The sequence below is a fragment of the Magnolia sinica genome, chromosome 17 (assembly GCF_029962835.1).
Source record: "Magnolia sinica isolate HGM2019 chromosome 17, MsV1, whole genome shotgun sequence".
Classification (NCBI taxonomy): domain Eukaryota; kingdom Viridiplantae; phylum Streptophyta; class Magnoliopsida; order Magnoliales; family Magnoliaceae; genus Magnolia; species Magnolia sinica.
This window is the reverse complement of record NC_080589.1, coordinates 14,273,598-14,299,650: the sequence shown is the minus strand read 5'-3', so window position 1 is coordinate 14,299,650 and position 26,053 is coordinate 14,273,598. Positions and strand designations below refer to the sequence as shown.

The following is a 26,053-nucleotide window of genomic DNA, read 5'->3' as shown; positions in this document are numbered from 1 at the left end:
AAACAAGCAAGAACCAGGCGAGAACAGAGATCCGCAACAGCAGTGCCCACGTTCTGCCTCCAATTCTATAATAAGCTATTGGAAGATGAAGGGGCATCGGTTTAACAACCTGTCATTTAGCCAAATTTCTTCGGCCAGAAGCAAAAGATCTTGAAAAACCTTTCTCGATGAAAGACATTAAAGCGATTGTAGATTTTTTGGGGATAAACAATGCACTGGGCCCCAATGGTTTTCCCATTGCTTTTTACCAAGACATTTGGGCGGTAGTGAAAGCGGACTTGTTCAACTTTCTTACAAAATTTAGTGCGAGGGGTCAACACTCATCGGAGTTGGGAGCTTCCTTTATCACAATCATTCCCAAGGTAGAAGGTGCCGAAAGTTTTCATGACTTTAGGCCTATCAGTTTGATCGGGGAGACCTTTACAAGATTTTAGCTAAAATATTTTAGCCACTAGGTTTTGAGTGGTGCTGGATAGGGTGATCTTTAATCCTCAAGGTGTCTTTGTAGCAGGAAGGCAAATTTTGGACAACGTGATCATTGGCAAGATTGAGATGTGGACCCCTAAATGAGGGAGGTGGATGTCAGAGTGTGTTAGTTCAGCAAAATTCTGTGTAACTCAATGGATCTCCAAAAGGTTTTTCCAAGCATCAAGCAGTCTAAGGCAAGGGCCCGCTCTCTCTATTCCTCTATGGTGGTGGCAGAGGCATTGAGTAGGATGTTGAACCTGCACAGGCGGTGTACGTTACACTTCCGTTGAGGGTGTACGTTACACTTCCTTGGAGAATTTACTGAACCTGCACCAACAGGTCCAGATCCAGGCGGTGTGCGTTACATTGCATGGCATCAGCGGAACAATCTACACATCTACTGGGATGTGTGTTCATGCGATGATTGTCTCTTCTTTGACGAAGAACCGAAAAAAAAGTAGTCATTCCAGGCACAGCTAAAAAGAAGGTAAGAAGAAGGAGATCCTGAGGTAGGACTCCTCAGTGAACCCTCTGGCAAAATTGACTACTTTGTCCTTTACCCCAAAAAAGAAGCCTTTGCCGAATGTTCCCCCACCTTGTAAGCCACAAAAATACCTTCCAAAAGATAGCACACCACCAAAAGGTACTCTCATGTCATACTACCAAAAAACCTTGTCCCACCTCAAATGTTCCCAGTCCATAACTCCAAAACCTTCCCTCATCCCATCCAGCCCCATAGTATGTGCATACGAGCCTTCCGAGGAACCATAGTTTCCTAATCCAGAAGATTTTGAATTTCCCACAGACAAGACAAGACATGTCTGGAAAATCAAGACCCTCCTGGTCTTAATTCCGACAGTACTCCAAGACGGGTCTCTATAGCAGAGGCAGCACTGAACTGGCAAGCTGAAAATGCGTCCCAACAAAATCGAGCTCTTAAAAAGATCTTACATACTCAAAGACAGTTTGCAGAATCAACTAAACAACAGACTCCTGTTATTGCACTTCTTGAAGCTCGCATCTCTGCAATTGAAAAAGAACTGTATGAACATGCTGCAACAGTTCGTGATACGGCTCTACTCTAGAAAAAAGAAAAAGAGAGGAAATTTTTACAAGACCAGCTCCATACACTTCGTTCAGAACAGCCGCGGGTGCATAATTTCCCTTCAGCTTTCCCTCAAGGAAATTTCCCCTGCCAAGACAGGTTACCCCTCAACATCTTCCATGGAGTCCTTCTCCCGGCGTCCTGTGGGGAACTTCATCCTCCTCCATACATGCCCAACTCCCAAAGCTTTCTCACGCCACAGAAACCACATATTCAAAGCCTGAACAACCATAACACCCATATCATCCTCACACACCATCAGATACTTCAAAACCTTCTCCATTCCCATCAGTCCCTTCTTCATCCAAAGGAAAACAACACCTTGATGAAGATCATCCATTTACTTCTGACCTCATGGCATCCTCCATTCCCACGGCAGAATACTTACCCTCTGAATCCCCAAATCTCATTGCATCCTTCCTAAAAGCACAGGCCCTTCTTCCATCCTCAACAGCCCCTTTCGAATTCTCCGAGGAAGTCAACCTTGAAATCCCAGATCTCCTACTGTTTCATCGACTATTAAATTTGTACGATTTTTCCATCAATATAACGTCAGCAAGTCAAGTCTAATGAGTGAACCCAATATGGTTCATGCGTGTCATAAATAATATAGGAATGTATGAATGCTATGAGATGTATGGATCTATAAATGCATCAAGTGGGTTGATCAGTCCACTTGCTTTAGTTAGATTATATCAACCCGCATCTCCCCTCTTGGGGTAGGCTTCCATATATTGTGGGCATTTAAGGATGGTCCCCTAGGTCACCCAATGCTGTAAGTACCTACAGGTTATCCAAGGAGTGCCTCTAGCTATTCAGTGCAGTTATATGATGCATAAGGTGCACCAGGGGCACCTTAGCCTCAACCTCCACCTCCTGGACCACAGGTGGATGAAGCAGCCAATGATATTGATGAAGATCATGCTCCACCTCGCAATTTTCGACGAATGGCCATTCTAGAAATGACAGACAACAAAAAACTCTTCACCCTGAATGACATCCCTCCGCATGAATGGCAAACATGCCTAATGTACATCTACGCATGGATGAAAGCAGAAATGCAGAATCCAGAGACAAACAGTTAGGCGAACATGCGAAAAAGTGGTTGCCAGATTCAGTGGCACATTACGAGAATGGTCGATGGCACTTGGGGAATACAAGCAATTACAGGCATTACAAGAGGCCACCGTCGACGCTTTTGTAGGATATATGTACATCGAATTTATCGGCGAAATCGCATCCTATACAAACACAGCCCGAGAAGAATATCTTCAGGTGAAAGTCTGCTCATTCGATAAAGCTGATCTAGATAGACACTATGATGCAGGACAATTAACCACTTGCTCTAAAAGCTCAAATTGTTAGAGTATGGAGAATTAACCCCTTTATCTCATAGCCCAGGCCCCACATCTCATGGGTTAAGACCTCGGCCGAACCCCCTTCGTGGGCCCCAAATCACATAGGCCACCCACCCCAAGTGTGTCCCCGCATCCCACGGGCTACCCCACTCGAGCTTGGTGTGAAATGCGCATTAATCACCCCTGGTAAGGAGTCTCGAACATGAGACCTCCCCCATGGGCCCCAAATTGCATGGGTCACCCACCCCAAATGTGCCCCTACATCCCACAGGCGACCCACTCGAGCCAAGTGTGAAAATGCCCCTGCATTACACTATGCAAAAATGACGAAGAGATTTTATGCCATTGATGGCAAGGATGACATCAATCTTAAACAAGTCTATATAAATTTTTTGCCTGATCCACTAGGCGATGAAACAACAAAGCTTATCGAGTTAAGAAACCTCAACATGCAGACAGTTACGCTAAGACAAATTCATCAGATGTCTCTCCTTGCAGTCCAAAAACTTTGCAACTAGCATAAGTTTTTGAAGCGAGCAGAAAAAATGAATACTTGTCTCGGCCACGCTTGTGAGAAGCCATATCTCTCCATTAAATGCAAGGATAAGAACAACTGCGATTGTTCCTCGAAGAAAAAACATCACTTCCAGAAAAGGCGTTATTCAAAGGATGACTCATATCATCCACAAAACAAATACAAGAAGAAGCACAAGTGGAAGTTTCTCAAGAAGAAGCACAAGTGGAAGTTTCTCAAGAAGAAACCATTCTCGCTTCAGCTTTCTGATGAACTATCGCTTTCACTGGAGTAGCATGTCATCAGGGCATTCATGTTCCGTTCGATGTAATCTAAGAAGTGGTTGAGACTGAGATCGCCATTCAACTATAAACCGTTGAAGGACTCCATGGAAGATGTTGAGGGCTAACCTGTCATCAACTATAAACCCTTGAATCGATATCTTCTGGATGACAAGTTCCCGCTACCATATCGTGCTTCTTTGTTTCAACACTTGGCAGATGCTCACCTTTTCTCCAAGTTTGATCTCAAAGCTGGTTTTTGGCAACTAGGTATAAGCTCAGAAGATCGATACAAGACAGCTTTTACTGTTCCAAATGCACACTATCAGTGGACAGTCATGTCGTTTGGCTTGAAAACCGCTCCATCACTTTTTCAAAAGGCGATGGTCCAGATATTTCAACCCATCCTCCCTCATTGCTTGGTTTATATTGATGACATCTGTTATACTCCCCAAATGAGAAGACTCACAGTGAAGTTCTTCAGCAGTTCCATGCAATCTGCGTGGAAATTGACATCATGCTCTCAGAAAGAAAGATGCATTTGGCCCAGAAAAATATTGATTTCCTTAGCATGGAAATCAAAGATGGTCGCTACTCACCGCAGCCGCATATTGTTGACCACCTTCTGCAGTTCCCAGATGTCCTAACCACAACAAAGAAAATCCAGCAATTTGTGGGCATTGTCAACTATGTCTCTCATTCCGCATCTGAGCAAGTATCGCAATCTCCTTACATCTTTACTTAACAAAAATGCGGCGTCATGGAATGATAGTCATACTGAAGTAGTCAGATCACTCAAGCAAATCATTCCTTCTCTTCCTGGACTCCAAATTCCCAGTACCAATGCAATAAGCATCCTTCAAACTGATGCCAGTGACGCTCAATGGGGAGTTGTTCTCATTCAAGAACTCAACGGCGTTTGGCAGATATGTGGGTATCAAAGTGGAATTTTTAAGCCCTCTGAACAACATTACCACTCTACCTACAAAGACATCCTCGCCATCAAGAATGGAATCTCCAAATTCCAATTCCATCCGGTTAGACACCATTTTTTGGTAGAAATGGACATGTCGGCATTACTGCACGTGCTTGAATTCAAACAGAAAACCATTCCTCAACCACAACTGTTGCAATGGCACAACTAGTTCACACAATGGAGCTTCATAGTAAACAAAATCAAAGGTAAAGATAATATTTTGGCCGATTTCCTCTCTCGCCTTCCCCCTAAAAAACCATCAAAAACCCTTCATCCTATACTAGCCCATCAAATCTCCATCCCAAATATCTTCCCCTTGGAGAGAATTGTAGATCTTCCCCAAGAAATCAAAAACCATATTTCCGAAATCTATTTCGCCAACCGGCCATCTCATAATCTCAGGACCTTCCTTGATATACATTTATTCAGAAATGGACTTGTCTTCCTCCATATACCCAATCCACATTACCCTTTCCTCACTCCCATGTTCTTTCGAGATTTGTATTACTGTCCAAATGAAGCTCTTTGTTTCTTGTGGTACCTCATTGAAAGATGGACTGTTATGTTTATCTTTGATCAGGTAAAACTTGTTGCATACCTTTGCAGATTCTAATGGGAAGGAGAAAATGGCCTTCACTAGCTTACTCGATCTAATAAGAATGTGGTTTGATTTTTGGAATGGTTCAGCCACTTCATGTGTGGCAATCACTACTCTTAGATCATCGGAATGTATATGTGGAAATCACCTTTAGAAATCTTAGGGATCTTGTCCAACTGGACGGCAGTGATGCCTACTATAGTCCCTTCATTCTAGATCGAACAGTAATCAGGCAATGGAGAAGTTTTAATCTAGCTCGATTCTAGCATGTTTATACTGGCATATTTCATCTCTTCAAAAGAGAGATGTGTGACATGAATATTGTCCAAGTTGAGGATATCCCTGCATCAATATAGGAAAGTCCGATTGCAGAAATGAATGGTGATCTCAGTCTCAACCACTTCTCAGATTACATCGAACGGAACATGAATGCCCTGATGACACGCTATTCCAGTGAAAGCGATAGTTCATCAGAAAGCTGAAGCGAGAAGAGAGTTGGACGATCCGCTAGATGATCCGTCAACATCAAAATGGCAACGGTAAATGCTACCGACACGTCCCAACAAAGGAATATGGCAACTGTAAATGCATCACTTATTTCTCATAGCAGGTGTCCCGCCAGGTGGCCTGGCAAACGACACATCAAGCCTCTAAAGATAAGATTTATGGATCTGAAATCATTTGAAGTCCGCAGATTTGAAGGCCGCAAACACCATACTCATCTATAAATACCTCGGATTGCTTTTGTAATGGGCAGAGTCTTCCTGAGTCTAAAAAAAGAGTTCTTGTTTTCCTTTGAGTCCTTGTTTTCCTTTGCTTTGTTGTAATGATTGTAAGAAATAAACACAGTTTCAAGTTCCGACTTTGCATCCGACGATTATCAGGATTTCATGTCCCTAGTCTTCATTTTATTAAAGATATAATCTTCTACGCCCCTTGTCCCCGTACTATCCATCTGCGTCCTCATCAACTACCTTCTTACCCATGTGTCTGTCATGCATTATTACCTGTGTAGGAGTTTTTATTTGTATTTTAATCATGTTTTGTGGTTTGTTACTCCGTTGTTTTATGAAAAAACCCTAGTCCAAATTTCAACAGTTTCAGGTATCCCAAGCAATTTTGCTACAGTACTTTTGCTACAGTAAGGTCGGGTTTAGGGTTTATGTTTAGGGTTTAGGGTTTATGTCTAGCATTTAGGGTTTATGTTTAGGGTCTTTCAGATGGATGCGGAACAAGATAATTGCATGGCATCCTACATGTTTAGGGTTTAGGGTTCCACGACAAGGGTATAGAGTTGTTCCAAGCAAAAGTTACGAGCCCACTGATTCTCTTTTATAATCCGTACCTTTGCTCCTATTTAGAGTGGGAAGCGAAGGTCTTCATATTCGTACCTTTAGTTTGGCGACGAGTCGATGACACCATTCTCTTTTATAATGCGGAGATAGAAATAATGGAAAATCTAAGTTTGAGATGCTTAGAAGTGGTATCCGGAATAAAGGTGAATGTCACTAAGAGCGAAATGTTGGGGGCATGTACTTCCGAGGAGATAGATTGGCGAGGGTATTCGAGCGTCGGTCCAGATTGTTCCTAACAACTTATCTTGGTCTTCCGCTTTGCATTTGGAAGCTGTGAAGTACATGTGAGACAGAGTTATAGAAAGGGTTAAAAGAAAGTTATCTAAGTGGAAAAGGCGGCACTTGCCTTTGGACAAGAGGCTCACTCTGATTAAGGTTGCTTTATCGAGCCTCCCTCTATACTACATGTCTCTTTTAAATTCCTAGTATCAATTATTGAGCATATCGGAAATATTGAGAAAGAAATTTTTTTTCACAAGGGACTAAAGTGAAGCAAAAAAATCTTCTTTTAAAATAGGAAGAGGTGTGCAAGCCGTACCGAAGGGGGAGAGGGACTAGAAGTTTGGAGAAAATGAACTTTGTGCTTCTTGGGAAATGGTTACGGACAAGGTGTTTCGTATTCGTTACGATACACCCATAAAGGCCGATACGTATAGGTAATGACCATGACCGTTACGCGATACGGGGGTGAAACAGGGCAATTGGTTTTTTTAGGACCGTATCGGCCGTTATGGTGGCCGTAAAGGCCATTACGGGGCAAAACAACCGTTACCCCTGCAACGGTCAAAAAACGACAACTTTTTTCCTTATTTAAATCCATTTTTCTTCTCTCTTTTTTCACTTTCCCATTTATCATTTTACAACAGATTTCGACCACTCTTTCTATAATTTTTAAGATTAAAACCGTAGATTGAAGTGATTTGAGAGAATAAAAACTCTAAGGGCCTTCTTTTTAAAAGATTGAAAAAGTAGTATTTATACCTTTTTTCTAGTTCTAATACTTGATTGTGATGTGTAAACATTAGATACATATTAATCATGTTCACAAATTCACTAGACAGCCCAATACAACACTTTCACCAAAAAGTGGACTGTAACACTATCATAACATGTTCAAAACAAAAAATGAATACGTATTTGAAATATTTATATTATTCTGGAATTTCTAGATATTTTTTCAGAATATTTCAGGCACAAAAAAATTTTCAACCGTTACGGGGGTCATAATGGTTGTTACACCCCCGTATCGGCCGTTACAGCCGACACCCGTATTAGTAATGGTGGTGACCATTACGGCCACCGTTACCGATACGAAATACCTTGGTTACGGAGGTTCGGTGCGAAGGAAGATTGTGGAGGGAGGTGTTCGCAAGCAAATATGGAGTTCAGGATGGGGAGTGAGGAGTCGTCAATGTACAAGATGTCAAGGTTGTAGAAAGAAGTTGCCAAATGAACAAATGAAGTTACGGAGTCTGCTTCTCTTGTGTTGATGGTAAGAAAGTGTGTTTTTGGGACTTGTGGTTTGGGGAAAGATCTCTTCGTGAAGTCTTTCTTAGGCTAGCTAGCTTGGCCATAGATTTTGGAGTAACCATGGAGATTTTGGAGTAACCATAGACCGGTGTTTTACCTCCTTAGGCGATGCAATGGTTTGTGCTCCCCCTTGTAGAAGAAATTTGACAAATAACGAAGTTGAAGAGTTTATACAATCGTTGGAATGTCTTCATGGATTTACTGCGAATCTGGGATGGAGATTCGATATTATGGTCTTTAGACAAGTCCAATCGCTTTTTGGTCTGCTCATTTTATAGACACTCTTCAGAAGAAATAGATGGTGCTACCTAATGTTGTGTGATGTGTATGTGGGATGCGAAGACAGTGGGCACTTGTTTATTCATTGCTCCTTCCCTCAAAAGGTGAGGGATAGAGTATGTCATGGGATATGTTGGGACCATTGCAAGCATCTCCCTTGCATGGCTTGGAGGAGGGTTTGGGAAGAAGAAGAGAATGGTATGGAGATTAGCCATATTGGCAGTCATTTGGGCCAGTTGGGGGGAAAAGGAACAACCACAGTTTCCAGAACAAATGTGGATCGGAGTAGGATACTTATAATAGAGCTAGGCTTGATGTAATTAGTTGGGCATCCTGTCTTAGGGATTTTATCCAAGATGATGGGCCTTTGCTTTCCGAGCTTTAGCTGTTTGTTACTCTTTGAACTTTTGCTCCTTTTTTAATGAAATTCACTACCTTTCAAAAAAATAAAAAAAAATCTTTGTGTGTGCATGAATTTGCAATCCATGTAAACATTTGAAAAGAAAATTGAAGTTTCTGTGGGTTTTTCGTCACCTTTGAGTTCCGGCTTGTCTTCATTTCGAGTCGAGGATAATGCAGCCCAATGGTGGTCCCACAAATACCCAAGGATGGACCCGTTGATCCGTACTAAAGGTTTTTGGTCCCCTAATGGCGGCCCAATAGATTTATGCACCCATAGATTGGTCCAATCAATTAGTGTACCCGACACATGGTGTTGTGGCACCATGGATCCACAACCCATAGTTTTAGTCATTGAGTCCTTACTTCAGTAAGGTCATTATTTAATTAGTTGATGGAGTTAAACACTTACCTGGTAGGCAAGTTTCCAAGCCATTCTTCAAGCATTAAACATTGTCAGAAAGACAAAAAAAAAAAAAAACTGGTTATGGTTTAAAGACCATTGAGTTAGCTCTCAAATGAGCCCAAGATCATTTGTCATGAACAGAACAAGTTATGCCTAATTCACAGAATGGTCATATCACATATGGTTGTGACAAGATTTAGGGGAGTTTTAGTCATTACTAATGCTACTAAAATAGATGGTTAGGACCAGATAATAGCTTCTTTTGCTTCAGAAAAACTAAAGACTCTCTTATTAATGGTAAATGGTGAAGTACAAAAATAATACTAATAAAGTTTTCTTCGTTAATCATGCCTTTGAATTAATTTTTGGGAGTGACACTCCGATTGGTGGCATGAGTCAACTGGAAGTCCCATGTTTGATGTGACTTCAAACCTGAAACTTCAAATCCGGTGTCAGAGTGTATTGCTTTGATTCAAACCTGAAACATCAGATAGGCATGACTCATTTTCCCCTTTTGGAGGACAGATGTATGATATTCGTATCTATATTCATCTTGATATTGATATGTTTCTTTTCTTTTTTTTAAGGTATGCTAGCAGGGTTTGAAACCTGGATCACTCACACGCACTACACTGTCGTTTGCAATATAACATATCAATAACTCTGCCTGGTAGTAATTGCACCAGAAGGTCCACCTAACAGATCAATAACTTTTTCACGAAACAAGGTGTAAAACGCCAACCCCAAATAGCTGGGATAAGCAATGATGGTGATGGTGATGGTGATGGTGATGGTGATGGTGATGGTGATGACGATGGCAACAGCGACGGCGAAGGCAATGACAATGATGATAACACAAATAAAATATACAATATGTTATAGATATTGTACTGGAATGTATTAATAGTGTTTCCGAGATCAAGGTATGCAGTAATTACTTAATAGTGATGAACACAGCAGTGTACAGCTAGGGATGCATCCATGATGGACCCTGACATATTCAGGGAAAGAATTCTTGTAAATAGGTTTGTCGTTTCATTACCTTGCAAAGGTCAATAATAACCAATGTGTAGTATATAGGTCTGAATGGTGGTTGAGGTAGTAAAAGTAGCTGCAAGAAGATGAAAAACAATACTCTATCAGATACTCCTAATAAAATAGAACCAGCATAGATTCAAAAGCTGAGATAAATTGGTAAGAACTCTGACCCTTAATCATACAATATAATCACATGCAAAAGACACTTCCTAAAGCATAACATCACCCTCAAAAATCACTCTTTAAAGCCATTTTTCAAAAAGGGGCATATGTGCCATTATAGATTTACCAGAACATAATCTTAAATCCGCATGCATGGCATTCGTAGATGTTAAAATCAATCAAATCAGCTCAAAAGGATTGGGGCCACTTTCTAGACGCATTCAAGATTGCCTGGGTAATGACGAATTCAGTTGCAGATCTATTGTGGGCTTGGCATGGAGGGGGGTGGGGAAAGTTGGAAGAGTTATGTGGAGATTGCTCAATTTGACAGTTTTTTGGGCCATTTGGGAGGACCGTAATAGGAGGTGCTTCCATAATAGAAGCTCATCAGTTCGAGAGGTCTTCACAAAGATAAAATGTAATGTTTTGGGTTGGGCTCATTATGTAAAGGCAGTTAGATCTGCTAATTTCCCTCTTTTTTTTAGGTGTAGTGTGGGTTGTGTTCTTTTGTGCGCTTTGCATGGTTCTTTTAATAAATTATTGTTATCTCTCAAATATATATATATATATATATATAGAGAGAGAGAGAGAGAGAGAGAGAGGAATGCTCACCTGTGCACCAATTCTCACGAGAACTTGTGAGAACTTTTTCAGAACTCATCTCCCGTGATATGAGCGCAAAATCTGAATCGTCCATTTGATGCAGCACACCATGAAAACCCTAGGGCCCAACTTTCACCCCGATCCAAAACGTTGGTGGGCCATAGCAAAAGGAAACAGTTTCCTCCATTGATTTGTCTCTCTTTTGCCATCACCCACCAAAGTTTTGGATAAGGGTGAAAGCTGGGCCTTGGGGGTTTCATGGGGTGCTGCATCACATGGATGGTTCATATTTTGCGCTCGTATCACGGGAGATGAGTTCTGACGAAAACTCGTGGATAAGGGTGAAAACTGGTGCGTGCGCACGCGCACACACACACACACACACATAAAGATCAGGTTAATAAACCTCATAAAGAGGTTGGGAAAGATTAACACCCTATGCCTATGTACGTTGTTTATGTATAGGGAATGTGATACTTTTAAGTGACATGAAGGAGAGCCAATCATTGATCTGGGCTGTCAATTAGTTCCATATCGCTATTGGAAGGCCACGATGCAAAAATTACATTGATTGGATGGTCCATTAGATCCATACCACTATTGGCAAGCCATGATACAAAAGTATTCCAATCAGATGACCCTTACCATCCAATCAATTGCATGAGAAATGGAAATTCGGGATCCACCAAAGAAATAAAGCAAGTTAAATCAACATATTGAGAAATATATCCAATAGGCTCACCATTTTTTTAAGTGAGAATTTTATTGCAAGAAGAGGGCTAACAGGAACCCAAAAAAGAACAAGAAAAAGAAATAGACAATCCAGTCCCAAGACTGGAAAAACCTCCGAAAACCTATGGCGCCCAATCTCTGAAGTGGACACCAACACCCTCGGAAAAAAACCCCGCCAACAACCCCCTTAGGTTCCAAAAGCACCTATTGTATGATGTTTCTTTCAGCCCATACAAAAGAAGGACATTGGTTAGATGTGCCAACCATCCAACCTAGGCACGTAAAAATGGACGTTTATAACAAAATTGTCAACTTTCAAATGGATAGCATCATCTGATCAGCATGATGTTCTCATTTTAGTCTGCCCCTTGGATTATGATTATCTTTCAAAGGGATAGATAATCTTCGTCATGGGGTTCCTTTGTTGGGTTGCAGCCCCTCGCTGCATTCACTATTGTTGTTTTCCTTTTAGTATGCCCCATAGATTCATGCTTCCATGATGCGGACATCAGTGGTGCACCCTTTAGAGTGTATCAGAGGAGGCGGCATTGCCGACAGAGTACCGGAGCAAAGGAGTTGATGTGGATGGATGTTGGGTCCATCGGACCCAATTTTTTACACGCTACGAGTGCAAGAGAGGCATGACCGCCCATGGGGCAGATTTCATACCCTGTCGCGTGGGTGTTTTGGTTTAAGGCCTTTTTTTTTTTTCTTTTTTTTTTTTTTTGTTCTTTTCCTTGTTTTCAAAGGCTTTAGTACACTTTTTTATTTTTCATTTTTTTGTTATTTTTCTTGTTTTCAGGGGCTTTAGTGCACTTTTACTTTTCCATGGCTTATATCTACATTGTAAGAAACCCTATTTTAATTATTATTGAATGAATAGAAATTCATATCTTTTCTTCCTCTTTTATCAAGAGATTAGGGTTTCAGGATTGGCCCTTGGGTGTTGAGGATTTTACCCTGGTTTCAAGTTTCCTTCTTCCCAACTCTTTGAGGTGCAGGAAAAGGTAAGAAATCCAACTTCTTTTCTTTTGATGACAAAGGACCCATAGTTTCTTCATCTCGAATCCTTTATTCTCCATCCCTTTAAACAGAAAAGAGGAATGGTTAGTCAGTAGAATCATATTCAAACTTGACCGTGGACTAACTTATGCTAGATCTGGGATATCCTCATATCCCTAGGTCCTCCCCTTTTTTTTATTGTTTATGTGATTTTATGCTAAGGGGCATGATCCTGACGAAATGATCTCATCTCTGTGTTGAGATTTGCCTAATCCCTTTGATTAAAAAAAAAAAAAAAAAAAAAACAGTTGGTTAATTAATTTATTTACTTGAATCTCATCATCCATATGATACATGCATCTAGGGTTAAGCCATCACTTGTCCCAGCATCATCCCAAGTACTGTTGCAGTTTTCATCCTTTTCCATTTTCAATATAGTTTGGATTACCCACCAAAGAAAAGGATCATCTTATCAGCATGGTTTTACACCATGGACTGCCCTTAGTAGTAGGGAATGACTGGACTGTCTAGACCGATGATAGACTGTCCCATAAAGACATTGTTGACATCCCATGAAAGGTTGGATGTTAGCATCTCCCTTGTACATACATACACAGATCATAGTATTCGGTAACGCTAATGGTGGCCGTAATAGCCACTATTGTTGCCGTTATGATATGGGTCGTAACAGCATTTTAAAAATTAAAAAAATAATAATAATAATAAAATGTATCAGCCTTGTAACAAACAAACCATACAGGTCAGTTTTTCCTTGGTGCCCGTTACAACCCCATAACATGCAACGGATGCCACCACTATAGTTACATAAGGACCGTTACGGAACACAATGACATGGATCCAAACATACAAACAATATATGTACCTATCACTATCAGAGATCCACTATCCATTGGGTTGGGAAGTTCTCATACTGTCAAGAAAAGTGGGCCCCACCATGATGGGTTTTAGAAATACACAGTCCATTGGATGCATGCCCTCAAGTTCTTCCTGGAGTCCAAAAACCAGGCTGAACAGAAACCCAGGTTGACCACACCAAAACTCAGCCGAGCCACACCACATGAATCAAGGTTTTGTGCATGATTTTACATTGTCACATATGGCACAGCCCACCTATGTTTTGAGTCGACTTGATTTTGAGCTTTGGGTTCTAGGATGAACATGAGGAGCTGCAGAGGATGGACGGAGTAGACGTCATGAACACATCATGGTGGGACCCACACAGCTCAACACTATGTAAGTTATTGTAGTATTGACACTGGATTTTTCATCATTATTATTCCCCAATATATACAGCCCTACCCACATGCACAGCCCCGTCCATCTACATACCAGTGCACATCCTAATGTCGCATACATGTGCATTGGGTAGGCCAGACTGTAAAGTATTTTTCTTAGCCCATCCATCTACATGCCATCACACATACTAATGTGGCATACACGTGCATTGGGTAGGACAGACAGACTGCAAAGTTTTTTATTTTTTTAGCCCGAAAAATGTTGAGATGTGGAGCCACATCTGGACAAGGCTGCTCGACTAGTCGAGTACCCTGCTCGACCGGTCGGGTGGCCCTCTCAACCAGTCGAGGACTGGCTCGACTCAAAGTCTAGTAAGCATCAGTTTTTTGGTTTCGAGGTGGTCGACCAGTCGAGGCCCCCGCTCGACCAGTCGAGGTTACGCAGATTCGTTTCCGGATTTTGCACGGACCCCGGATTTTTTAGTCGGTTTTCGTAGAGGTGCGAAAGGGAAGTTGCCTAAACTATAAATAGGGGTACCTAGGGCTTTTCTAATGGGAGTTATTCAAAAGTGTGGGGTAAAGGGCTTTCTTTATACATCCAAGGGAAAAGGTTGGTATATTGATTGTAATCTCGTTTTCTTCATAGTGGAAGTTTGCACTCGTGGTTTTTTACCCTTCTTTAGGGTTTTTCCACATATATCTTGTCTTGTGGTTTATTTGGTATGCTTTGATTTTACTTCTAGATTATATTTCTTTTTGTTTATCGTTTGTGGGTGAGACATTGGATCTCGGTTCACTGCGCTGTTGGTGTGTTGCGCAACAATTGGTATCAGAGCTATTGTTTTAGTTCAAGTGGGAGCGATGACGGAAAAAAGGAAGACTAGAATTGAGAAGTTTGATGGTTCAAACTTTGCCTTTTAGAAGATGCAGATGGAGGATTATCTGTATCAGAAGGACCTCTATATTCCTTTAGGAGGAAAAGAGAATAAACTAGAAAAGATGACGGATAATGAATGGTTTTTATTGGATCGAAAGGCTTTAGGAACGATCCAACTCTCTTTATCTAAGAGCGTCGTCGCCTTCAATATATCCAAGGTGAAAAACACAAAAGAATTAATGGAAGCCCTAACTACGTTGTATGAAAAACTCTCAGCGTCCAACAAGGTTCATCTCATGAAACGGCTACTCAACATGAAGATGTTAGATGGTGGGAGCGTGGCTGAACATCTAAACGAGTTCAATATAGTCACGAGCCAGTTGGAATCCGTTGGCGTTGTTTTTTAGGACGAGGTCAGGACGTTATTAATCTTGTCCAGTTTGCCAGACAGTTGGGAAGGTTTGGTGATTGCCGTGAGCAATTCTTCAGGGTCGACAAAATTGAAATTCGATGATGTAGCCGGTCTAATTCTCAGCGAAGAATGTAGAAAAAAGACATCAGGAGTTTCATGGGATTCAGAGAATGCTCTAAACGTTGAAGGAAGAGGAATATCGCTGAACAAAGGAGGCAATAAACATGGACGTTCTAATTCGAGGAAGAAGTCCAAGGGACCGAAAGACAAAAACAAGTGTTGACATTGCGGGAAAAAAGGGCATATGAAACGTGATTGCAAGGCGCTTAAGAAACAAGAAGGAAGCTCTCAAGGCGGGAAGGATTCAATGAATCTATCTGAGGAAAGCGACACAGAGGCGTTGATCTTGTCTCTTGATGCGAGGAATGAGTCTTGGGTCATAGACTCGGGTGCTTCGTTTCATGTCACTTCATTTAAGGAAGTTCTGTGTGACTTCGGGAGAATCTACCTGGGTGATGATGAGCCGTGTAGTATTGTTGGAAAGGAAGACGTTCAAATAAATCAAAAAGATGGAATGGTTTTGAAATTGAAGGATGTCAAACATATACCGAGTTTGAAACGGAACTGGATCTCAGTGGGACAGTTGGTTAATACCGGATATGTGACGACCTTCACCAGTGATACCGGGAAGATCACAAAAGGTGTCTTGGTGATATCTCGAGGCAAGAAGGAAGGTACTTTGTACATGACTTCAGGATCGTATAGTTCACTCGCAGTCGCATCAACTGGAGTGAATGGGCAGTTATGGCATCAGAGGTTGGGACATGTGAGTGAGAAGGGGATGAAAGTGCTATTGTCAAAAGGGAAGCTACCAGGGTTGAAGTCTATTGACTTGGAATTCTACGATGACTGCGTGTATGATAAGCAGAAAAGGGTAAGTCTCAAGAAAACAGGACGCGCTCCAAAGACGCATCTGTTGGAGCTTGTACACACTAATGTGGGGGGACCGGCACAGGTATCATCTCTTGGTGGCTCACGTTATTTTGTTTATTTTATTGATGATGCTAATAGAAAACTGTGGGTCTATTTTTTAAAGCATAAATCTGATGTATTTGATGTATTTAAGAAGTGGAAAGTTATGGTAGAAAACGAGGCAGATAAAACAGTAAAATGTCTCAGATCAGATAATGTCATAATAGGGGAGAGTACTGTGATAAGAGGTTTGAGGAGTATTGTGCAGCAAATGGAATCAAACATCAAAAAACGATTCCAGGGACACCGCATCAAAACAGTGTGGCTGAGCGCATTAACAGGACCATTCTTGAGCCTGCCAGGAGCATGAGGCTACATGCAGGATTGCCTAAGACGTTTTGGGCAGATGCTGTGAATACTGCCGCATATCTCATAAATAGAAGTCCCTCAGCACCATTGGATGGTAGGCTACCAGAAGAAACGTAGACTAGGAAAGAAGTAAACCTTGCACATCTTAGAGTGTTCGGTTGCACTTCATATGTTCACATTGATGTAGAGCACGGAAACAAGTTGGATGCGAAGTCCAGGAGGTGCACGTTTATAGGCTACGGGCAGCATGATTTTGGCTACAGGTTTTGGTATACAGAAAACAGGAAAATCATCCGAAGCAAAGATGTAGTCTTCAATGAAAAAGTGATGCATAAGGACAGTGTGCAAGAAAATAAGGCCGAGGAGAAAGAATTCGTAGAGTGTGAAGAGTTACCGGACACGGGTGTTACAGTGCCACAAGATGATCATGCACAGGAGCATTATGAGGCAAAGCCGCAGACACTAGTTGTGAGGAGGTCCACTCGAGAGAGGAGACCCACGGTCCAATACTCACCCTCCTTACATTATCTACTGCTGACAGATAATGGTGAACCAGAGTGTTTTGAAGAGGGCATTACAGCCAGATACACGAGTTAAGTGGGAGCAGGCCATGGATGATGAGATGGACTCTCTTGAGTCAAATCGTACATGGGAGCTAGTCACTCTACCTAAGGGTAAGAAAGCTCTTCATAACAAGTGGTTTTACAGACTGAAGGAGCACGATGGTTTAAAATGGTACAAGGCTAGATTGGTTGTGAAAGGGTTCCAACAAAAGGCTGGTATCGACTTCACTGAAATATTTTCACCGGTGGTGAAAATGTCTACGATTCGCATGGTCTTGAATATAGTGACTACTGAGGACTTACATCTAGAGCAGCTAGATGTTAAGACAGCCTTTCTTCATAGAGACCTTGACGAAGATATATACATGCATCAGCCGACAGGATACGTGGCACCAGGAAAGGAGAACAAGGTGTGTAAACTGAAGAAGAGTCTATATGGCCTGAAGCAGGCCCCGAGGCAGTGGTACAAGAAGTTCAACAGTTTCATGTCGGAAAACGGTTTTAGGAGATGTCATGCAGAGCACTTGCTATTTGAAGAAGTTTGATACGTCATACATCATTCTTCTTCTATACGTTGATGATATGCTTGTGGCCGGATCAAGCACGAGAGACATCTCAGATCTCAAAAGACAACTGTCTAGAGAATTTGCCATGAAGGATTTAGGAGCTGCAAAACAAATCCTAGGCATGAGGATAAAGCGTGACAGGGAAAGCAAGAAACTGGTTTTGTCACAGGCAGAGTACATAACCAAGGTACTTGATCGATTCAGTATGGGAGGTGTTAAGCCGGTTAGCACTCCATTGGCCAACCACTTCAAGCTTTCTAAGGAGCAAGGTGCGAAGATGCAGGAGGAACGGGACTACATGGCTAAAGTCTCATACGCGTCAGCTATTGGGAGTCTCATGTATACTATGGTGAGCACGAGACCAAATATTGCTCAAGCAGTGGGAGTTGTTTGCAGGTTCATGAACAACCCCGGGAAGGAACATTGGGTAGCTGCGAAGTAAATCCTCAGATACCTAGTAGGTACTAAGGATGTAGGGTTGTGCTATGGAGGATCAAAAATCAAGCTACAAAGCTACGTAGATTTAGATTTGGCAGGATATATTGACAGCAGAAGAAGCACTAGAGGTTATGTCTTTACTTTGGGTAGTACTGCAGTCAGTTGGATCTCTCGGTTATAGAAGATAGTATCTATCAGTACAACGGACGCAGAATATGTTGCAGCTACAGAAGCGTGCAAGGAGATGGTATGGATTTAAGGTTTCATGAAAGAGTTGGGTATGAAGCAAGCAGATTGCAAGCTGTACAATGACAGTCAGAGTTCAATACACTTGGCTAAGAATTCAGCCTTTCATTCAAGGACCAAGTATATTGACGTCAGATATCACTTAATACGTTCGTTACTGGAAGATGGATCGATTGCTCTGGAAAAGATTCATACAAGTGAGAATCCTGCGGATATGCTGACCAAGGCAGTCACACGAGAGAAGCTGAAGCTCTATTCAACTTTGATTGGTCTTCAGGCTTGAAGACGGGGAAGTGGTGCACTCCAGATGTAAAAGACGAAGGTTTATAGTGATGTGTCTCCAAGTGGGAGATTGTTGAGATGTGGAGCCACATCTGGACAGGGCTGCTTGACCAGTCGAGTGCCCTGCTCGACCGGTCGAGTGGCCCTCTCGACCAGTCGAGGACTTGCTCAACTCAAAGTCCAGCGAGCATCAGTTTTTTAGTTCCCAGGTAGTCAACCGGTCGAGGCCCATGCTCAACCAGTCGACAGTCCGCTCGACCAATCGAGCAGCCTACTCGACCAGTCGAGGTTACGCAGATTCGTTTCCGGATTTTGCACGGACTGCTGATTTTTTAGTCGGTTTTCGCAGAGGTGCGAAAGGGAAGTTGCCTAAACTATAAATAGGGGTTCCTAGGGCTTTTCTAGGATAATGGAAGTTATTCAAAAGTGTAGGGCAAAAGGTTTTCTCTATACATCAAGGGAAAATGTTAGTATATTGCTTGTAATATTGTTTTCTTCATAGTGGAAGTTTACACCCGTGGTTTTTTACCCTTGTTTGGAGTTTTTCCACGTATATCTTGTCTTGTGGTTTGTTTGGTATGCTTTGATTCTACTTCTAGATTATATTTCTTTCTGTTTATCGTTTGTGGGTGAGACCGGAGATTGGATCTCAGTTCACTACGTGGTTGGCGTGTTGCGTAACAAAAAATTGGCAGGTCTACTTATCCAATGGCCCGGTATAAAAAACAAATGGCTGGGAAGTAAAAAAAAAAAAAAAAAACCTGTTTTCTCCATGCAATTGTTTCATTCATTCCGGGCCCTTTGATAGTGGACAGCCTGATGTTGGGTTAGAATAATGTACACATTGTGGTCCACCTGATGGACCACTCAGATCTTGCATGTGTTAGACATATTGGTAAATGAACTGGCGCATAGATGGACAGGGTTATCCATGCGTGCAGGCTTCGCAAATCTCTCTTTCCATCTACACACATATATATAGTGTAATGATCACAAGATGTTGACACCACTATTATATAGGGTAATGATCACGAGATGTTGACACCACCATTATATAGGGTAATGATCACAAGATGTAGACACCACCATCATTAGTGGTGTCAACCTCGTCAGCACATTTCAATGGTCCAATCAACCAACCTTGGTTGTCCATTTCATCCAGAATATGCTTCATCATTGCAACCTAAAAACCATGTCAATAAGTTATTCCAACCATCCGATAGCTTATAAAATGGACATCAATATCATTTTTATAGAAATAGGCCCAATCAACAATTCAAGCTGCTTAATTGTTGGAGCTCGTAATGGATCGCTTATGTTTGTAAAGAATCACTTTTTTATCAAGCAATCTCAACCATGGGAAGGTAGCCCAAGAAATGGATGTTAGAGCTGATGTACAGTCTAGATTAGTCGATTGGGCTGTCGAAAGTACCCTGAACTCCCGAGCAAGTACTGAAGTGTGCGGAGTCCAGGTTTGGTTTCGCGGTTCTGGGATTTTTATAATCCAGCCCAATTGCATGTTTTATTTTATAATCTAGCCCATGTCTATTCGTGTTGTGATCCATTTGATGAATGGTTTAGATATTGTATAAGGTGGGCAAAAATACATTTATGGAAACAATCAAATGGTGCATTGTAAACCATAAATCATGAGTCAAATATGGAAACAATTAAAGGGTTTCGAGTTCGGTTCCGGGTTTGTTTCCACGGTTCAGTTCCGCGGTTCGGATCCACAGTTCGGTTCTACAGATCGGTTCTATGGATCGGTTCGCGGTTCGGTTCGGTTCGGTTCTACGTACCCCCAAACCGAGAACCGAATAGATGTAGTCGGTTCTTTGATTTTTGGAACTGGAACTGGAACCGGTGCACTTTAGAACCGGACCAAACCGGACCGTTTGGTCGGTTCCGGTCCGGTTCCACGGTTCTACCGGTTCAATGTGCACCCCTAGTGCAGACACTATGTAATCACTTCCCATATGCATGGAGATTCACACATTCCTTTGTGTATAGAGACATATACACCCAAATAAACATCCACACACACACACACACAGGGAAACACTAATATTTCCACCTTCATGTAGACATCAGCAACATCCCCAAAGCTCATGTGGGTCAGCCAGTCTCATCGATCTAGACCATGCATGCATTCACACCACTAGGTACTGGCCATGGTGCAAAATATCAGGCCGATCATATGATCATAACCCTTTAGAATTTTGGACATTTCTCATAACCATCTGTTTTTATAAGTAATTGATTGGATGGTTACAACATTAACTAAAATGGTTCTTTATGCACTCTATGGTGGGGCTTATTGGTACATGTTTGTGGACGATGATTTGACCTATTTTCTCCACTCAGCCTTGAATAAAGGGACAGTCTGAACTGATCATTATCCATCAATGTGTCATTTAATAACTTTTGCAATGCTGCTTAAATCCCCATTAAGGTTGGACGTTGGCATTCCCCCGTGTGTGTGTGTGTGTGTGCATAGATGCAAGTGTACGTGTGTGTGCATATTTGTATGTGCATGTGCATGTGTAGTGTGTGTGCATATTTGTATGTGCATGTGCATGTGTGTGCATATTTGATCCTAAAACCACATGTGTATAATGTGGCTGTTCAACAATTTCTTAGCAGGGATATGGCAGGCATCAATGGTAAATAATTTGGATGTTTTTGCTTCCTGTGTTCATTGTTTTTTTTCCAATTGAAGCATAGAGAAATAATATAGATCCAAGGCTATCCTTGGACAAGTGCACCATTCCGTGCTTCAATTATTTAAGGTAATTATGCCTTTGATTATTTTGAGCCTCTGCCGTGTCCAGTGCACAGCCAATTGATAAATTTTACCAATCTACCACTTACACGCCAACCACAAATTGATGGAAGAAAGGCTAAGATTATGATGATTACGATTATCTATGCCGTGAAGAGTATGCACTACATTCATGAAGACTTATCTACCACTTTTCTTTTACAACAAACATGAATAAACACAGTAAGAATAGAAGCACGTGACCTTAGATAACCTTAAGACTCACCTGAGAAAATATTGTCTCTGCCATCAAATACTCATAGCGGAAGGGCACAGGCAGACCAACCATGTATAAAGCACATTCCTTACGGCTAGCTTTGCATGAAACAAAAAAGACAAATAAGAATCCGAGGTATTATAAGCTCAAAGCATACAAGAAACCACATAACATTAGGGAGTAATGAAGGTTTAAATCCTTAAAAGTAAGAAGTAAAAGGGAAATCCCATAAAATTTTCAATTATAAATCTTTACTTTTATGGATGACTGCTATCAACTACTAACATGGATTGCAGAAGTCAATTTCCATTCCAAAGACAAGAATTCTAAGATGACAGCTCAGAAACTAGTCAACAATTTCCTCACCAAGTACTATATTTTGGACAAAAATCTATAAATGGTTCAGAATGATGAGTTACTAATTCAATATAGGAAATAAGAAAGAGGCTAATATGGATTGTGATTTGACATGGTCGGTCACAAATAAACTTGGGTAAACTAGATGGTCATGGTAAAAACCAGTGTTTCAAATAGCACCCGTAGCGTAGCGGTAGCATACGCTACGTAGCGTAGCATGGCCATAGCACTACGTAGCATCCCAAATAGTGTAAATCCCCTGTAGCGTATAGCGTACGCTACAACTACGTAGCGCATAGTGTCCGTAGCGTAAGCTACAATGTATTTTTTTACTAATTTATTTTATTATTTGACGCAGGACAACCCTAATTATGATGCATGCTCATGGAGATAATTAAACAGCGGAAATAAAAGGAATAAATGATCTAAAATTCTAACAATAATCATCATAACTGAGAAAATCATAAAGGAAACATGCAATGGAGCGGGCCATCACTACAACCATGGAGTATGGAATTCAATTACTACTTAGGTTGGATCCGGCGAGGGATGAGACATCCCGATCTTGCATGGTCACACCCAATCGATCAATGAAGATCACTAGTCCGAAGAACCAAGAAGTTTCTCGGATTAGGGATTTGAGAATTTGGGGATTTAGGGTTTAGATCGGTTCTCAAGATTTTGATCGAAGAGGAATTAGCCAAAACAAAAAATAGAAGAAAGAAAGTTATTACCTTGAGGAAGTTGGAGGGGCACAAGAAGAAATTAGAAGAAGAAGATCAAGGGGAGAGAAGAAGCACCATTAGAGAGAAGAGAGGAAGGAGGCAACCAAAGGGTTTGCTTTTCATTCATCAATAGTTGAAATTCGTGTTTAGGGCTTTACCCCACTTAAATAAGCACATAAAGACATAAAATTACTAAAATACCCCTAGGATAAGCAAATAAAGATATAAGATTACTAAAAGACCGCTAACTAAGTCAAAAAAACGTGCAAATAACATAAGTATGGGAAAGTTTGGGCGCTCGGTCCTCTTTCTCCAATCTTCCTTCACATGTGTCTTCCCTAAGTGGGGTCTTCTATATGTCCAATCACATGTGAAAGGTCTTCAGCTCCTCAATATTCGCCTATCCACAAGGACGGCACTTGTGGTTGGCGCTTTCTTCGTTGGTACACCTTGAATGCACCTGTGTCCGCATCAATTCCCCTCGGGTGAGAAAAACTCGACCCCGACGAGTTGAAACTTTTGTAACGCTCAAGTAGATCTGGATCAATACCCTGCAATGCGTCGCCCGACAGCCACGTAGATTCAGACGATGGTTTGTTCTTCCACTTGACAAGATACCTTTGGAAACCCCCATCTCTCGTGGATACTATCTCGTCATCCAAGATTTCCTCAATTGCTTCTTTATGGGTAATGGGTGGAGGAGGTGGTGGAAGGGGTTGGGTAGCAAACTCAAAAAAAGGCCATGAAAGGGATGATGTATCAACAATGGGAGTATGGGCACGGACTAGATCTTCCACATTAAAAGTTGGATTAATGCTCATTTCAGATGGAAGGTCAACCCGATACGCGTTGGACCCAACCTTTTGTAATATCTTGAATGGTCCAGCACTACGCGCTTGTAATTTCTTTGCAGATCCTTGAGAGAATCGCTCTGGCCTTATTCGCACCATTACATAGTCTCCTTCTTGAAATTCTTGCACTCTACGATGAGAATCAGCTAAAACTTTATAATCATCATTGCTCTTATTTAACCGCTGTCTAATATGTGTATGCAAATCATGAATATGGCGTGCAAATGCATCGGCTGACTCAGAAGACCTTTGGGTAACAGACATAAGTAAGAGATCTATGGGCATTCTAGGTTTATAACCACTTACAATTTCAAAAGGACTCAACCCTGTAGATCTATTAACTGACCCATTATAAGCAAGTTCAGCAGTTGGTAAAATTAGGTCCCAAGTCTTAACATGTTCACCCACTAGACAACGTAGAAGATTTCCAAGGCTACGGTTTACCACTTCAGTTTGACCATCTGTTTGTGGGTGGTAAGCAGTAGAAAATTGCAAATGAGTTCCCATAATGTGCCACAGTGTCTTCCAAAAATGGCTAGTAAATCGAACATCACGATCAGACACTATGGTTTTAGGTAACCCATGGAGACACACCACACCATCAAAAAAAAGACGAGCAACATGAGACGCATCTGACGTCTTCGAACATGGGAGGAAATGCGCCATTTTAGAAAAACGGTCCACAACGACAAAAACGGAATCGTGCTTTTTTATAGTCTTGGGAAGCCCGAGCACGAAGTCCATACTAATGTCCTGCCACGGAGCATGTGGCACTGGCAATGGCGTGTACAACCCATTATTTTGCTTTCTTTGCTTTGCCAGCTGACATGTTCGACACTGCCCTAAAACTTTGGCTACGTCTCGCTTGAGGCTTGGCCAATAGAAACGATCTTCCACGAGGGCAATGGACTTATCACGACCAAAATGGCCAGCTATCCCTCCTGAATGAAGCTCTCAGATGAGGAATTCACGAAGGGACATACGGGGAATACAAAATCTGTCTCCCTTGAAAAGAAAGCCATCTTTAAGAACATATCCACCCATAATATGCTGGTCACTAGAGAGCGACGTGTAAGTACCCCCAAAATCAGGTCATATGGGGTATTCATCTTTCAGTTGCTCAAATCCGACTACCTCTACACTCAAAGAGTTGAGCAACGCCACTCTCCTACTAAGGGCATCCGCTGGTTTGTTTTCAACCCCGGCCTTGTGTTTCAAAACAAACGAATATTCCTGAAGAAACGCTACCCACTTGGCATGCCTTGGGTTGAGTTTCTTCTGAGAATGCAAATATCTCAAAGCCTCATGGTCAGAAAACAAAACGAATTCTTATGGTAGGAGGTAGTATCACCAATGTCTCGGGGATTGCACTACCGCATAAAATTCTTTGTCGTAAGTGGAGTATTTTTGTTTTGCCTCATTCAGTTTCTCACTGAAATAGGCCAGTGGGTGTCCTTCTTGACTCAACACTCCACCTATACCGACACCAGACGCATCGCACGCTACTACAAAGACTGTAGAAAAGTCAGGTAGACGCATGACAGGAGCTTCCACCATCTTGCCCTTAATTTCTTTAAAAGCCTTGACGGCGGCTTTAGACCACACGAACTCTCCCTTTTTCATGCACTCAGTAATGGGAGCCATGATCGTGCTAAAACCCCTAATGAACCGACGATAAAAAGTTGCTAGGCCGTGAAAACTTCGCACCTCATGAATGTTCCTTGGTTCTGGCCACTCAACTATGGCCCTGACTTTTTCAGGGTCTGCTTGCATCCCTTCAGATGACACTATAAATCCTAAGAACACAACTTGGTTAGACATGAATGCACATTTCTTAAGATTAGCGTACAACTTTTCCTTCCTAAGGACACTACAGACCTTCTTTAAATGTTCAAGGTGTGATTCCTTAGTGGTACTATAAATAAGAATATCGTCAAAGTACACCACTAGGAATTTTTTCATGAACGGCCTCAAAGCTTGGGTCATCACCCGCATGAAAGTACTGGGTGCGTTAGTCAAGCCGAAGGGCATGACCAACCACTCATACAACCCATCTTTCGTCTTAAACGCCGTCTTCCACTCATCTCTTGGGCGTATACGAATTTGGTGATATCCACTCTTGAGGTCTATCTTAGAGAATATAGTGGACCTGGCCATCATGTCAAGCATATCATCAAGTCTAGGTATAGGGAACCTATACTTGACAGTAATTTTGTTTATGGCACGGCTATCCACACACATGCGCCACGTGCCGTCTTTCTTTGGCGTCAACAATGCAGGCACGGCACACGGGCT

The 26,053-nt window shown here is 41.8% G+C and overlaps 1 protein-coding gene across 2 annotated transcripts in view; it reads right to left on the bottom strand.

Annotated features, from left to right (window-relative positions):
- Positions 1-26,053, bottom strand: part of LOC131231267 (nuclear cap-binding protein subunit 1) — a 100,654-nt gene that overhangs the window by 12,487 nt on the left and 62,114 nt on the right. For both annotated transcript variants that reach the window (XM_058227407.1, XM_058227408.1), the window contains exons 12-13: positions 21,835-21,919; positions 10,312-10,380 (exon numbers count right to left, since the gene is read on the bottom strand). In XM_058227407.1, the coding sequence (XP_058083390.1) occupies positions 10,312-10,380; positions 21,835-21,919 (154 nt within the window). The remainder of the gene's footprint in view (positions 1-10,311; positions 10,381-21,834; positions 21,920-26,053) is intronic.